A 16,429-nucleotide genomic window follows, 5' to 3' on the forward strand; every position below is an offset into this window, starting at 1 on the left:
GCCTGCTCAAGATGAAGAGGATGGAGAGGAGGAGGAGGAGGAGGATGGGTAAGAGGAGAATAGGAGTGATACTCTACTTGAGTTTTGCTGTAGGTTTACTGGTAGAAGAAGTACTGTTATCAAGGGAATTGTGTATTTTGATGTGAGAGTAGAGAGAGAGAGAGAGAATATAAAAATAGCTGCTGCTATTTTTGATCTGTGATGAAATGGATGGCAAAGGATCAGTACTCTTTAAAGTTAATGCCTGTTTCTTTAGATTTTATAAAAAATTCAGTCTTCTAGAAGTGAAACTGAACAGGAATAAGGAGTGTTGTGTTAATCGGTGTAAGTATGCTGTTTTCACAACTTAAACAATAATACAAAATGTATGTGTAATTTATTAATCCTATCATTAGGAACGAAACATATCGCACTCTTGTAGCCTGTAGTGCACATTATTTACAGCTGCCTGAAAAGACAGAAATAATTTTCAATGTGAGAAAACAATGGAGTAGTGTGGTGAAAATTACATAAATACTTACAGGAGGTTGATCAAGTAACAAAATGAATATTCCCTTGAAAATGTAATAAATTGAAATACAAGCACATCTGTAGTATGTATGTATGTATGTATGGTCCCCAATTGATGTGAGGCCTCTTCTTTATGTGTTGTTTCCTTTTTTTACACATGGGATATACATACATACATACATACATAATGCACTTAAAGTCCAACACAATCCAATATTGGATATCCATATCTGGTGCAAAGTGAACCCCTATATCCATACTAAGGATTCATTCTTAGCTAAAATTGTAGTTATCTTGCTTTTATATTAGTCATGTTGAATAAAGAGAGAGACAAATGGACTGAAATTTTGTGTATTCTGTAACAGAAGTACAGAAACATCTTAGTATTACTTATGTGCCCTTTTATGAAGAGTAATAGCGGAAAATAAATACACATTCATTAATTGTCAGTTGTGCACAAGTTATTATCTATCCCTACTCCTAACCTCACCCAATTCAATTTCCTCTCTGGCTGGGTGGGTGAAAGTGAAGTAGAGAGGATGAACATAATGGCTGCACAAATGATAAATGCTGCACAGCAGGTTAGCTCATCATCACTCGTCCCTCCTCCCTCCATCCTCAAGGCAGCTGCCTGCTTCTCACTCCTCATCTCCCACACATTTGACTGAGCAAGCACATGCTCACTTTCTACAACACTTGCCCTCTTCGCGTTTACTGCGCCGGACATCCACAGCCCTCAGGCGGCTCTCTCTGTAGCGTGGAGTTGTGATTTCAGGACATCATGGTTGTTCAGGGAGAAGAGGTGGTGGTGGTGGTTGAGGGGCAGGGTAAAGAAAGCTGGCTGGGTGGTCTTGAAGTACTGGGTCTACCCTCTCTGTCCTTGGTGGCTAAATACTCCTGTTTCTTGTGCTGGACCCCTAGGGAGAAAAGCTCTGTTGAAGAGGAGATCAGGGAGAAGGAGGAGGCCATCAGACAGCGCACGAACGAAGTGCAGGTAAGGTCTCGCTGTTTGTGTTTGTCTGTGAGTTTGTCTCTGATCCCAGTACAGAGGGAATGAGGGATTAATGGGCAGCCAGACTCGATGGCTTGGTCGTATAGATATATAGCCGAAAGGCTGATTTTCTGCTCTCTTGTTTGTGTAAGCAGTGCCTTTCGTAGGACTGGTGTTGAAACATAGCTAGTGTACAAGCATGAGCGTGTATATATTTCCACTGCATATTCCTTTTTAAAAATAATGAAAATTTGATAATAAAAATCCTGGTCGGACAAAGCAGACCCTAAGAGCCATAGGTGCTATAGCAGTTGTTCACTTTTGTTGTGATGTATGTGCTGAAGGAGGAGATCAGTGCTGCATTTGGCCTTCAGTCTTAGATGCTTGTTCAGAAACACAGTTAATGTTTCACAGAGAGGCAGAGACGTGTGTACTTGTGTAGGCGTGTCTGCCTGCTCAGACCCTGAGAGATGGGCTCTATTTTGGGAGCTGATAGCTTAAAGGGCTAGTCTGCTCCTTTTGGGAGTTCAGTCTGATGTTTTGAGTGTGAGGGTGGGTCTCAGGGGGTGTGATCGCTGATGTAGCTAAATTTCCTAGCTGCACTGCAGGGTAGCCTGAAGTGCTTTTGGCTATTTATACTGCAATGTGTTCTCTAAATATATTCCTCGACATCACACATTGTGTGGTTTGGTTGTCGTGATCTGTGCCGCTTCCTCTGCCTAGACTCTACACTAAGACTTCCTCTGTACTGTTTCTCAAAAGCAGATCATTTATTTGTTGCAGCCATATGGAGGCGGTGAGACGTCCATCACTTCAGCTGCAAAACGGCATTGGTTTCACAAACTAAATTTTGACTAGTGGAAGTAATTTTCCAGTATACACATTTGTACTTCAAAGCCCCATTTTGGAAGTTTAATCAATATGTCTTCTCAGCTGCTTTTCCATAAATGTTTGAAAAGGAGAATAATCCATGCAAAATATATTTGTTGGTTTGGAAGAAAATCTACTTGTGTAGGCCGCCCATATAAGATATCTATATGGGGATGTTGGTTGAACTAGAGGTTAAGATGAATTCTATAAATTGCGATTGCAACATCCCTGGGTCCATCCAAATGCCTTTGTTGCATCTCATTCACCCTCTTCTCTAAAGTCTTCCTCTGAATAAAGGGAAAATGCCCACGGATACTCGGAAACATTTTATATAGAGGAAAAATATTGCCCATATCATACATCTCAAACCCCGTTCAGTTTTCAGAAGCTTTTCTGGAGCATTTTTAATCGTCCTTGTAAAGAAACAGATACACTCACTGCGATGTGCACATTTTAATGCATGTCCTACTTTTTTACATGCAGTATTTTGTTTTCACTTGTGTATCAACTGAGTGGTAGTATTCATTGTTAACTTGACAACAATTGTTCTGGACTGTCACTACTGGCGTGCAATTCAAATAAAAAGGACAAGAGGATGTAACGCCTGTGTACTGACTTACATGTGGCTGTGGTGTAACACGTCAAACTTTTTCTGTGCACGTGTCAGTGGTGGAGATATTTCTGATTATTAGCCTCCCTTGTAAACACTGCTGCTGTCCTTTAAGCTGCAAAGCTGTACTCAGCTGCTGCTGAAAGGAGTCTTACAGACATATTTAGCTATTAAGCAATCTGCAGCCTCTAAACCAAAATAAAAGCCTGTACAGCCAAGGATAACAGTTTCGTTTGAATTTGTAACAGAAGTTGGTGTCTCTGTGGGATGGATTAATCATCATTTTGTGGCACTTCCACTCTGCTGATGAGTCACTTCTTGTGTGTATTCAGCTTAACTCTAGAGTGCTGCCACTTTTTAGTTTATGCCTATTAGACATCACAGTAGAGAGAGACCTAATAATGTGGGGAGATAGAGGGGAATGACTTGAAACAAAGTTGCCCGGCCAGAATCAAGTTTGTTTTCTAACACTTTTTTTTGCCTGTGAAAGAACACACAAACACATGCTTATTTCCCCGTCTCCTCTTTGGCTTGATGTTTGAAGGACTTACAGGATGAGGTGGCGAGGGAGAGCGAGGAGCTGCAGCGGCTCCAGGCTCAGCGTCAGAAGGTCCAGGAAGCCTTGGAGGAGCTAGACCAACAGAAGGGCTCCCTGGAAGAGCAGCTGACTCACATTCGCCAGCAGACCAGTCAAGAGACCACACTGGTAGGTCTAGTAGAATGTTTTTCAAGGCAGATTAATTTATTTCAGTACTGTAAAACAATTTAACTACAGAAATGACTGACCACTAGCAAAGCACATCAGTAGCATACCCACTCCAGTCATGTGACTCCATTCTCCTGAGTGATACCAGCTTATTCAGTTATGTTCATCACAGATTTCATCGCTGCAGTCAGAGCATGAGGAGCAGGAACAGAGGATATGTCAGTTTGAGGAGGAGTTGGTCCAGGCCCGAGAGGAGCTCCTCGCTCTGCAGGAGGAGAGCAGGAGGCTGCAGGAAAAGGTCCAGGCCGCTCAGGAGCAGCTCACACCTCTGCAAAAGTCTGTCCGCGACTCCTTTACACAAGTTGCACAGGTTGGTTTGTGTAAATCTGTTTCTCATGCTCATAAAGATTCCTTTCTCCATAGAAAATAGGACCTATGTTTTAGTTTTCTCTGTTATTCTTCGAACCTCTCCATCTCTTTTAGGTTCAGCAGAAGCTGAACGACCTTCAAGTGGAGGAGAGGTCTGTAACTGCCCAGCTTAGCTGGAAGAGGGCCCTGGAGGATAGTTCTCCTGTCATGGTAAATGGATCAGCAGGCCCCACTGCAGAGCTGCACCAAGGGGACCCCTTCCAGTTGGACCTCTTCCAGGAGGACCAGCCCAAAGAGCTGAAAGAGGAAGAACCTATTTCTGTTTGCAATCAGCAGAAAGAACATTCAGATCAAAAAGAGAAAGAAGGGGTCAATGAGACACAAGAGGAAGAAGAGAAGGAAGAAGAGAGTCCAAATACTCCAGAGGAGGAAAAGCTTAAACCTGATCCCTTGGATGATCTCTATACAAGTCTAGCCTCCTCTGATATCTATAATAGTGTGTCGACTCTGGCCAAGCCCTTAGAGAACACTGTTACGGTAATAAATACATTTGCATTAGTTATCAGTTGTTTTTATTGATGTAAAATAATATAAGGCCTGCATCACTTCCTACTACAAGTGTGCAGGACTGTTTATTGGTTAGACTGCAACAAAGCGTGGCCAAGTCTGTCCCTCACTGAGAGATGAAGTTACACCATTGGTCGGCCGAGTGGTGGAGTTTCCCTATTGGCCATTGCCCTTTCAGAATGAATAGGTCCAAGCAGTCCTGAATTACGTCCTCAGAAGACTTTTAAGCTTTTTTATGCTCTGGCCCCACAGATGTCGCACAGAGGCGTTGCACACTCAAAGCGCTATCCGTTGAAGTATTCTCCCAAAGCTCCACAGTGCTAACGAAGAATTGTAATTAATTATAAACTAATATCTTATATTAATGGAGATAATTTATCACAATTATACAATCCCTGTAAAGAAAGTCTTTGGATTAACAAATGTATTGTAATGAAATGACGTTTGAATATCCTATATAATATAGAGTTTTTCCTCCTGTTTTTGAAGCATTTAAAAACGAAATGGCCAGATCTAAAATGGCCAGATTTAAAATCCATGAGACATAGTAAAAATGTATTAATTACTTAACCTCTTAATTTAGTCAGTCATGTTCTCAGTTGTATTGTAATGATCTAAGTTCTACAGATGCCTGTTTGTTTGTTTTTCTCACTTTGTTGATAGTTCAAAGATTTTCGTCTTTTTTTAGCACTAGTGCAAGACCAGCAGACTTAATTTGCATTCAGTGTGATCATAGTTTTGTAGCAATACAAGAATTGTACCAAATGTAAAATATAATGTATATGTAACTCTTGCTGTATTGTCTGCTCATGTCTCCAGGAACACAGTAGCCCCACACCCGACGTCTCCTCGGAGGTCATAGATGATGCAGAGGAATCCCCTAAAGAGAGTCCACCAAAGGTAAAGACCTGGAGTTACTGAAGTATAGCTGTGTGATACAGACTGCAAACAACATTAGGCTGGCCTTGTTTTCCTAAATTCCTGGGTTTCTGTATATTTTTGTCATTTAACCAATTTTATAAAACTCCTTTTACACCACAGACCTGTGTTAATCCATTTTTTCTTTTGACACAGTATGAAGGTGTTTACACAAGACACAGGCTAGAGTTGTGGGTCATTATTTCCATTAGTACACCTGCAGACTGTGATACTGCCACAGCAAAAATAAAAAAACAGTACCTTTTCTTGGATAATCTGATCAAACGTTGATAAATCTAAATGCAGTTGTAAATGCCTTAAAAAGCACATTAAACAATTGGTGGGATCCAACCCTACCATTCTGAGGTTGTCAGAGATTAATTCATCAAAATGTGTCGTCATTTACTAACAGGTTGCATCGCCAGAGCCAGAGAGCAAACAAGAGCCAGCAGAGTCCCCAGAAACCACCACCTCCTCTTTACCACCTCAAGTCGGCCCTCGCTCTATGCCGCCTCAGACCAGCCCTCCCTCCTTGCCTGAGATTGACTTCTTCCATTCAGACCCTTTTACTGACCGTGAGTCCCCACAAACATCTAAAGTTTAGTTAATAGCTTACAATTAAACACAGAGGCAAAAGGTCAACCTACTCCCTCAAATTGATTTGTTTTACAGATTTAATTGTATTTATTGTACATTTTACATTTTTTTTTTTATATATATTTTATAATCTTATAGACGATCCATTCATTGATGATCCGTTTGGAAAAGCAGATGTTGCAGGTAAGTTCTCTAAGTGATGAACAGGCAAACTAATCTCTCTCATGTAAACCAAATCCTAAAAAATGCGTCATTTATTTGATGTGTTATCTGACAAGCATGTACCAATTCTACTATATCTGTGAATCACAGTCTGTATCTGTCGCTGTTTCAGATCCATTTGGAGGAGATCCGTTTAAAGGGTCAGACCCCTTTGCTGCAGACTCTTTCTTCACACAGAACTCCAGCGCCCCCTTTTCCTCAGACGACCCTTTCTCTGCCTCAGCTGACCCGTTTGGTACCACTGCTGGAATGCCAGAACCAGACCTGTTTGCAGCCAAGCTGAATGACACAGCAGCTGCACCAGCAGCAAGTCCAGATCCCTTCATGTCCAAGCCTACCAATCCAGCATTAGCAGCCAAGGATCCATTCAGATCCACAGGGAACAATATGGCTGATTCTGACCCATTTGGAGGCACGATGAACGCCACCGGGGAGGCAGATCCATTTGGTTCTCAGGGCGGAGGGGCAGATCCCTTCAGCTGCTCTCCACCCAGCTCTGATCTGGCTGTGGTGAGTAGGTTGGATGTAAAACCTGGTCCCAGTGTACTCACTCCCAAATTAAATGGGAGGTTATTAGCCATTCTTGATATAAGGAAGCAACAACAGGTAAATCTCAGTCATTAATGTTTTATGATGCTGGTAGGGGTTTGTTTACATTTATCATTCATTTGTGTAAACATGGCAGTTACCAGACCTATATTTTTAATTGTAGCCAGACTATTTTTCATCATCTAACCAAACTTGAATAAAACGTAAAGCCTTATGCCAATGTACCTGTGATCTATATAGTCAGAAATCTGTTTAAAAACACAATAAAGCCTCAGTTCATTTAATTGTAAGTTTTTCAGAGGTGTCAAAATGACAGGAAGTAATAGCAGAAGCCTTGTATTTAATACTAATTTTCAGATTAGGTATTAGTAGTGTTGTAATAGTATACTTTTCATGCTGTTGTCTTGCCTTCCCTGCAAAAGAGTAATCAAGGGGAACAGATAAGATTTGAAAGTGGAAATAAATTAGTTTTATTAAATGTTTCTGCTAAATGTGAATTTGTTGAGTTATGAATGGGATCAGCGGTAGTGTTTTATCTGTGTATAATGTAAATTGATGCAGTTAATCATGTATATGTGAAAGGATATTCATGTCCACAACAGAGGTTATTGTACAATATGTTAAATACTGTATGTTTTGTTTTTAGAAGGACACTGCAGCAACAAATGACCCCTTTGCTCCAGGTGGTACTACAGTGAGCGCCAGCACAGATCCAGGTATGACTTGTGGCATACCGCCACCCTCTGGGGACAGATCCCATTGCAGCTGTTGAAATTATATTGTCCCAAATTCACTATTTATAGTGTTTATTTGAGTATTGCCAATGTTACACGCTCAGTGACCGTTATGTTTGTGTGTTTCAGATCCATTTGCTGCTGTGTTTGGTAATGAATCATTTGGAGGGGGCTTTGCAGATTTCAGTGCCCTGACAAAGGTAATCAAGTGATGTTGTTCATGCCCTGTGCCTCACCTACACAGTGCCGAAATAACCCTTAGTATGATGCTGAATATCAGTCAGTCAGTTGAGTTGGGCAAAGTCGAAATTGTTGCGACAAAGTGAACTCGCTTCTGTAAAACCAGAACATCCAGGAAGACTATGGGTGAGTGGCTGAGTGTGTTGTGGTTTTTAGGAGGAAACAACTGGAAAGCTTGTACTCAATTCTCCCCTGTGGAGGAAATGGACAGTAAACTCATCGTTCAGTACATACAAAAAGCAATGATACTGAATGTGTAATATCATAAATTGTGTTTTCTAAAAATGTTGTCTCTATATATTGTTTAATAATGTAGTCATTCAGTATATTTGCAGTATTTAAAAAAAAATAAAAAAAACAAAAAAAAAATAGAAGGAAACTATGCACTAAAGGTACTGTACTCCACCCCGACTAATGTGTTCACTAAATCGAAAAATAGCCTCACAGCTGCTGTGATTCCACCCCCGATCTATTTCTTCTGTTTTTGCAAATACTGTGTGTGTTTGATTTGTGTGAACTTTCTGTCTCAGTCAAACGGTGCTGACCAGTTTGGCGTCAACAACAAGAACCTGTTCCAGGAAGACAGCCAGCCTGCCGCCCCTGACTTGCCCCCAGCCCTGCCCCCAAAAACGGGTACGCCAACCAGACCACCTCCTCCACCTCCAGGTCTGTACGTGCATTGTTCAGTCTCACTATGCAAAGGTAACTGTGGTCAAATTGTAGTGCTCTTATTAGTCAATTTAGGATGTTTTAAAACTTTGTGTTTGTCATTTGAAATAAATCACCTTAGTATTGTATTAAATGTTAATGTCTTTTTACAGTAGATCTCGCTTATTCTCTGTGTCCATTCCTTTTCTGTCTGTATTGACTTTTGTACATGTCTGCCTGTCTGTGGCTTATCAGGCAAGAGGTCGTCTATCTCCAGAGTAGAGTCCTCTGACTCCTTCCAACGACGAGGGCCCTTCCTTCCACAGCCTTCTGGAGACTTCACCTCCTCAGCCTCCTCCTCTTCCTTGCCTGCTAAGGATCCTTTAGCCGACCCCTTCGCCCCCTCCTCCCCTCCTCGTCACAACGTAAGGGAAGCTGACCGATTTGCCAGCTTTGATAAAGTGAGCACCTCCCTTTCGCCCTCTCCCTCACCTTCACCTGACTCTCAGTAGTCAAGCCCTCTTCTCTTTTTTTCCCCCTGCTAATAAATCACATTCAGTTGTTTTATTTAAGTCACAACAACCATCAAGCTAATCAGGCAAGCTTTATAAATCACTCCATCCACTGCCATTTAAGAAGTCCCAAAGAAGTGATTAGCCAATCAGCTTATGAAAAGTGTCACAGAGTAACTCAGGTTATTGATACATTAGTTTATTTATAAGATATTAGCATAAGCTATAAAATCTTCAACATTTGAGTTTGTTTTTCTTGCATCCTGTGAATTTTAATATTTATTATGAATGCAACATTACCTTGCCATGTAAAGATTCTTTATACTTGTAATTCTTTATTTGTAACTGATTAATATTGGGATTGCACTTAATCTAAACCTATGATGGAAGTTGCACTGTCTACAGAAATGTCGTTATAGCAGTTTTAAATACATTTAATATATTAACTCTGCAACATATTTGTAATAACACACATGTTCTTTTAAAAATGAATTATACACACCTATCTTTATGATCCCACGACCCTCCTAATGTTCGGCAGTGAATGGAGAGATAGCAGGCTGCTTGTATTTGGCTTTTGTTACCCATTCACCCCCCCTCAACTCAGCACACTGACATTACAGCCTGTGCATGTGCATGTCCTATTTAATTGCAAAATGTTTCATTTTCCGTGCCTTTTTACACTAAAATTGCAACTCAGGTAAATTTCATATTGCCAGTAGTGCGAAGTGGCCATTCTGGGTCTGACCAGTGACTGGGCTCAGTCTGTTTATCGCTAAGTTGGCACAATTATGGCCTTAAAGGCTTTATATCACTTGACCTCGACTAACGGGAAGCAAGAGTGAGATCCCATTTCAGACCGTTTGAGCATGTAACAACGTTACAAACTCATTAATTAAATGTGCGCCATGAAAAAATGGAACAGCTAAGCTACACTACTGATGCCTTTTTTTGAGAAATACTGCATTGAATCATTTCTTCTCACAAGCAAGAGCCAGGTTGCTGTAATAATGATCTTGCTTTAACAGAGAAGAACAAGGGAATTTTACTTCCCTGTCTGTTTTCTTCTCGCTCACTGAGCTATGTCCAAATAGTCCTATATCTAAGATTCAAAAGAATAAAAGAAGCACAGTTGTAACTGTTGTGGCAAAACCGCAAAATAAATCATTGTATATTGCTCTAAACATGGTTTAAACCCCTATTGATATGTCAGGAATAAATTGGTAACAGTATTAAAATCCTCTCAGCTCATTTCTTTCTAATACCCCTTAGAAATGTACTGTCACGCTGTGAATTTGGGATGGATGACTATTATGGATGATGATTATTATTATTATTATTATTATTATTAAAGACTGTGTTGATTCTAGTGCCTCTCCCATCACTTGATTGCACCCGCATGTCCCTGTTGAACCTGCACGCGCTAACTGTGTGTTTGATTGGCTGGCTCTCATTCACTCATACCACTGCCTCCACCATTCCTCAAATCAGTGTTGTTTTGATTTTTTCCTTTACACATGCTGCTATTTATTTATCCATGCATCCATCTGTTCACCCATCCACCCCTTCCTTTAGCAGTTCATCATTCAGCCTTTGTCTGGTCAGCAGTGTGTTGTGGAGAAACAGATCGCCTGTATTCTCTCTGTGTGTCTTTACACCTGTGTCATTAAAGTTGAATAAAGAGTTGAATCAAGGGCACCATCTCTGGCTTCTGTGTGCATCCATGACACCACTATCTGCAAATGCCTGCGCTTTTAAAGGACCATACCAATGTTTTTTTCCCAAAGCATGCTTTAAATTTAAGATTATTTTCTGCCTTTCAAGCCACCTACTTTTGTTTGTCAGTTATGTTATTTCTGCATTGCTGTGTTGCAATGTAAGCATGGACTGATATGCAAATTTAGCTAATAATGTCAAGTTTTCTTTTTTTAATGGAAAGCAGGAAAAATGGTCCACTATATAATACAGTGTGATATGCTCTGGGTAATCATTGGCAATCATATAAACTTGGATTTGTACTAAATGGACAAAAACATCCAAAAACACCAGTATGGTCCTTTTAAAAGTATTTTGACAGAATCCCATCAAATCATTTCAGTAACTGAAATTAAAGAAGGTAACGACAAAAGAAGCGGCTATGTGTAGGGTTTAGCAATACAACACGTCATTCCTCTTGCTAAGTACTTAATTGATGTCTGATTTCATTCATACTTAAAAGCAGCAGTGGGATTTATCGGCTACAAGTAATAAATGCATGTTCTCTACTAAATCTTTTATGTTTCTTAAATGTTCTCACGTCGTCATCGCTGTCTACTTTTCTTTGCATGGGTGGATACACACTGGATGACCTGTGGTGCTTCTGTCTGTCATGCATTGAGAACAATGAACCTGCTGACACAGTGCATGTCCGGTCTGTACTGATTAACTGACTTAACCAGTGTACTGTGTATTTTAAAATTCTCATCCTTTGCCTTTTGTTGTATGTGTGAACCAAGAAACGTTACAGCTCCCTTTCATTTTTCACTGAAGATCTATGTTTTCACAAATAAGCCATTTCAGTCGCTGCCTTTATCCTGAAGACATACCTCCACAAAATGTGTGACTGTCACATTCTTCATGCTCATCCAAATTCATTGAAATGGCTTGGGGTTTTTTTTGTTTTGGTAGGGGGACTGAATGAAGCTTTTTGACTTATCAAACACAGGGCTAACTAATAACATTAGTGATGGATGTGTTACATTCAGGGGTGTCAGTTTGAGGGCTCTGTTGCTGCATGCTGGCTCACTGATACAGATAAATATTGATGAACTACAAATTAGTGCTTCTCCTGCAATGACAAGTCTAAATGTCCAATATTATAGTATTGATCATAAATGTCAATTCAGGCATTGAGATATCTGACACTGATGTCTGTTGGCTTTAAAACCTCCTCTCTTAAACCCCCACAGAAATAAAATGGCAACTTTATTCTTTTTTTTTTTTTTTTTTAACTCTCATTAGAAATATTTTCAGCAAGAAGAAATTGCAGGGGTTGACACATTGGCCTAGGGTATAAGATGCGTACCATATAATCTGAAACATTCCTTGCATGTCATTCCCATTGCTCTTGTTCCTCTCATTTCCTGGCAAAAAAAAAAAAGAAAACAAGAAGTTGCAGTACAGAAATGTTAAGATATGTTTGATGCAATTTAGAAACTGTCACATGGGTTGTTCAACACAGAGCTCTGGCCAGTTTCATTTTCAACTTTAAAACGGTAGACAAATTTAAGGGATTCTTAATGAATGTGTTTATTTGAATATAAACTAATATTGGCTGATTAATTATTTAGTTAAGATATATGTCTGTTTGCCTCAAAAACATGGCTGCACACCCTTGTACCCAGAAAACATTCCCTCTAAAATATTGTTTATCATGGATGTTACAGGGCCAGACACAAAAAACCGCAACACTTAGTTCAACAGCCCTGCAATTAGCAGTTCCTTTATGAAGTTTGGTGGCATGCACCATATTATCCGTACTGTTATTGTTGGTTATCTTCTATCAGCAGGCTCTAAGAACTTATTTTTATCTTTGAGAATCTGTTAACTGTATGTGTTTGTCTTTGTTTGTGTCTCCTTTCCCCCGCATTTCTGTGCATATGTGTGTTCTTTCCTTCCCCCCTGTGTGTTCTGTGTTCATGGTGCAGTATCCAACAGAGGAAGACATGATAGAGTGGGCAAAGCGCGAGAGCGAGCGAGAGGAAAAGGAGCGACTTGCCAGGCTCACCCAGCAGGAACAAGAGGACCTGGAGCTGGCCATCGCGCTCAGCAAGTCTGAACTCTCTTGAGAAGCTCGTTCCCCGGCTCGGCTCGGCTCGGCACGGCACGGCACAGCCTGGCCCAGCCTGGCCCAGCCCAGAAAGCACCAAAGCAACGTGGGGACTGTATAGGACTGATTCACCCCATGAAGAGACTTTCTTAGAATAAACCCATCTGAGTCTTTCAACGCCCTTCTCCTCAGGCTGCGTTCACTGTTCACTGGCATTGCAGTATTTTTCCATTCTGTTTGTCTCTGGTTTTGTTTGGAGGAGAGGACCATGATGGAGTGTACGCTCCACAGAATGGATTGTTGAGTCAAATGCAGTGAATATGGTCTTCATGATTGTCAATTAACATTAACTGTCCAGAATGTAATTTATTTAAACATACACTCAGAATAGATTGAAATAGCTATGTCAAAGTCCTGTCTTTATCCACTAACAATACTCACTACACTTTATTCAATTTCTTTAATTAAAAATAGACTTGTTACTTTTGTAGAGCCCCAAAATCCCCCAACTTCCTTCCAGCTCTTGATTAATTCTCTGAATCTAAGTGGAGAAATGTGTGTAGTTTCAAGACAACAAGCTGTCAATGGAGTGACCATGTACTTTTTCAGTCCTGTATGATGGCGGGCGGCCTATGAGATTTTTCTTCTTTCTTTTTCTTCAGGACAGGGTGACAGAACATTTCTACACATTTAACTGGAAGTTACAGTCCTTAAAATGCATGTGCAGATTTATACTAAAACTGAACAAATCCATCACAGTTCAGCTTCTAGATACTTTAAGTTCTTTTAAAATGTCAGCATCTGTTGTGCCTGTGTTATAACGTGTGTTATAACGTTTGTTATGAAAGTTTGATACTGAAAAGGAATGAAACTACATCTATTACATGTAATAATTACATATTGATTAGCATTCAATTTCAGGGCACACTACAAGGGATGTACACAAAAGAACCCTCCTCTAAAAAAAAAATCTGAGATGGCATTAATGCTTGCCGCTCTAAAAATATTATTTTGTCACCCACATACTTATTATCTTTGAATTAGTATGAAATGTTCAATTCTGTGCAATTAATTATTAATAAATAGACATTAATTTCCCCCGAGATTAATGAATGTTATTTTTTGCTGACATGTGGCTGCAAAACATAGAAACTGGGTTTTCTGAATGGATGAGTGTTGAAAACTTTACCTGCTCTGTTTACTCATACATTAAATGAATAATGTTAATAGTGTTGTTAATCTGGATTTTTCCACATAGAGAACCACCCCACTCCTACTGGGAGTCCAGAGGTCAGTGTCACTGAATGACACGTCAGCAGCATTGGTGCTGGTTGGGTAATTTCTAATTTTAATGAGAGAAGTGTATTTAGAAAATTCAAGTCTTATAGCATGTCCCATTTCAAAGTGTGTCGCTGTTGGTGCTTCTTTTCTTAACTTTTTATTTTTCCAGGAGACACTTCCTTACTAACCGGATTTCAAAGTCTTAACACAAAGTCAGTAAAAGTTGTGTCTGTTTCTCTGCGTTTTTTTGGAGCAGGTTGTCTTCTGTCCGTCCAATTCAGGCTCTGTGGGGATTTAACTTGCAAAACACCTGCTGTGTATTGTGAGGATAAACGCTCCAACAGCACTGCACCCTCATTCCTGTTAACGCCCATACAGCAGTTGGTTTGGCCAGTGATTCTTCTTGCTGGGTAACTTTGTGTTTCTCCCAGAAAATTAACTAATTTACTTAACACTGAGTGCAAAACTATGATAACTGGTTTCTGAAGAAGCGAAGGCTTGGTTGAAGAGCAGAAGGCTTTTGTTTTCATTGTCTTTTGTTCATTTCTGACCAAACAATGTCCAACATTTCGGACACCTCTTCCTGTTCTTTTTTTCGGCCTTGTTGAGAGTAAGCATCGTCATAGTTTCCTCTTCTCATGTTTAACCAGTTTACTGCCAGTGTTTGATTATGCACTTCCTTCTTGGTGCGTCTCTCATATTGCAGTACAGGTTTATTCTAAGTACAATACACTATCTACAATAGAGAACAGGAGTCGTCTGTCTGTTCTCCGCCTTCACTGAGTCACTTGTCATGCTTCAGTTTATGGTTTCACATTTAAAGGCCACCAGACACGTTACTGTCATTTGTACAGACAAATTTTACAAATCAAGAACCACTTGTGTTTCTAGGCTTACCCATAAAGGCTTTTTAAAACTCAAGCTAATTCTATTTTATTTGGTATTTTCTAACATGTAAGAAAATCTCCCTATTGGGAGGTTTGGCCAGAATATGTAATGCATTTAAATGATACAGAATAAATATTGTAACATGTAGTTTTGCAGTTTGTGTGTTCTTACTGGGATCAAGTCATGCAACTGTCTTCAAGCGGTGGAAGCAGCAAAAGCAGCAGTGGAGGAACATTTACTCAAGTACTGAAATTAAATACATTTTTGAGGTACCTGTACATTTGTTGCTACTGTATGTGTTTACTCCACTACATTTAGAGAATATTGTACTTTTTTAATCTAAAGCACATCATTAGCTGTTAAAATATGATGCACTGTTACAGAATAAACTACCCAAATGGACATAAAGTTAAAAATTAGTTCCATCTTGTCCAGCAACATTAAAAGGATTGCTACACATAATGCATCTTTATTGATGATCAAGTAGCACATCAAAATGTAACACTCACATGTGCCAAAGTAAGGTTTTCTGATAATATCAGCACTTCTGTGCTTATACTTTTGTAAGATTTTTAATATAGGACTTTTACTTGTAAGGGTATTTATATAGTGTACTATACTCATAGGTAAAGAATCTGAATACTTTCTTCACCACTGAGTAAAAGTGATAAAAGTCTCATCAACAAATACACATATGTACAAAAGTACTTATGTAGAATAGCCCTAATCAGAATTAGATGTATTATACATTATCATTGAATTATTATTGTAGCAATAGATGCATTCATGTTTAAGCAGCATTTACTGTATGTTGCTGCTCAATGTGGAGTCAACTGTAAGTACTTTACATACTACTGTTTTTCCCAGTCTATAGCAACACATATTTTATACAAACTGAAGTTAAGAAGCTGAGATTTGTATGTAAAATCTGCAACATACAGCACTGTGCAAATGTTTTGGGCATGTGTGGAAAGAAAATGTAAGAATACTTTCAAAAATAGACATGCTAATAGATTTTATTTATCAACTAACAAAATGCAAAGACTCTGCATCAATTCTTCTAGGTACACTTGCACAAAGTTTTTGAAGGAACTCAGCAGGTAGGTTGGCCCAAACATCTTGGAGAACTCCCCACAGTCCTCTTGTGGATTTAGGCGGCCTCAGTTGCTTCTCTCTCTTTGTATATTCCCAGACAGACTCAATGATGTTGAGATCAGAGCTCTGTGGAGGCAAACCAACCTTTCAGGACATTGAAGAGAGTTCTTAATGACTTTCGCTGTATGTTTGGAGTTGCTGTCATGCTGCAGAATACGTTTGGGGCCAATCAGATGCCTCCCTGATGGTATTGCTTGATGAGTAAGTATCTGCATGTACTTGTCAGCACTGAGGAGACCATTCATTCTGACCAA

General features: G+C 39.7%; 2 protein-coding genes across 11 annotated transcripts in view; both read left to right on the forward strand.

Annotated features, from left to right (window-relative positions):
* eps15 (epidermal growth factor receptor pathway substrate 15) overlaps window positions 1-15,167 on the forward strand; it is a 28,692-nt gene extending 13,525 nt beyond the window's left edge. For 5 of the 10 annotated variants that reach the window (XM_046048824.1, XM_046048826.1, XM_046048823.1 and 2 more), the window contains exons 13-25: window positions 1,432-1,504; window positions 3,526-3,687; window positions 3,845-4,057; window positions 4,171-4,593; window positions 5,443-5,523; window positions 5,954-6,116; window positions 6,277-6,321; window positions 6,473-6,870; window positions 7,556-7,625; window positions 7,773-7,843; window positions 8,414-8,549; window positions 8,787-8,992; window positions 12,730-15,167. In XM_046048824.1, the coding sequence (XP_045904780.1) occupies window positions 1,432-1,504; window positions 3,526-3,687; window positions 3,845-4,057; window positions 4,171-4,593; window positions 5,443-5,523; window positions 5,954-6,116; window positions 6,277-6,321; window positions 6,473-6,870; window positions 7,556-7,625; window positions 7,773-7,843; window positions 8,414-8,549; window positions 8,787-8,992; window positions 12,730-12,870 (2,182 nt within the window). In that variant the 3' untranslated portion in view covers window positions 12,871-15,167. The remainder of the gene's footprint in view (window positions 1-1,431; window positions 1,505-3,525; window positions 3,688-3,844; window positions 4,058-4,170; window positions 4,594-5,442; window positions 5,524-5,953; window positions 6,117-6,276; window positions 6,322-6,472; window positions 6,871-7,555; window positions 7,626-7,772; window positions 7,844-8,413; window positions 8,550-8,786; window positions 8,993-12,729) is intronic. The other 5 variants (XM_046048831.1, XM_046048830.1, XM_046048825.1 and 2 more) reach the window with 3 other exon arrangements.
* faf1 (Fas (TNFRSF6) associated factor 1) overlaps window positions 1-16,429 on the forward strand; it is a 1,021,784-nt gene that overhangs the window by 898,535 nt on the left and 106,820 nt on the right. The gene's annotated exons all lie outside the window — the stretch shown is intronic.

The sequence above is a fragment of the Micropterus dolomieu genome, linkage group LG05 (assembly GCF_021292245.1).
Source record: "Micropterus dolomieu isolate WLL.071019.BEF.003 ecotype Adirondacks linkage group LG05, ASM2129224v1, whole genome shotgun sequence".
In the NCBI taxonomy this organism is placed as follows: Eukaryota; Metazoa; Chordata; class Actinopteri; order Centrarchiformes; family Centrarchidae; genus Micropterus; species Micropterus dolomieu.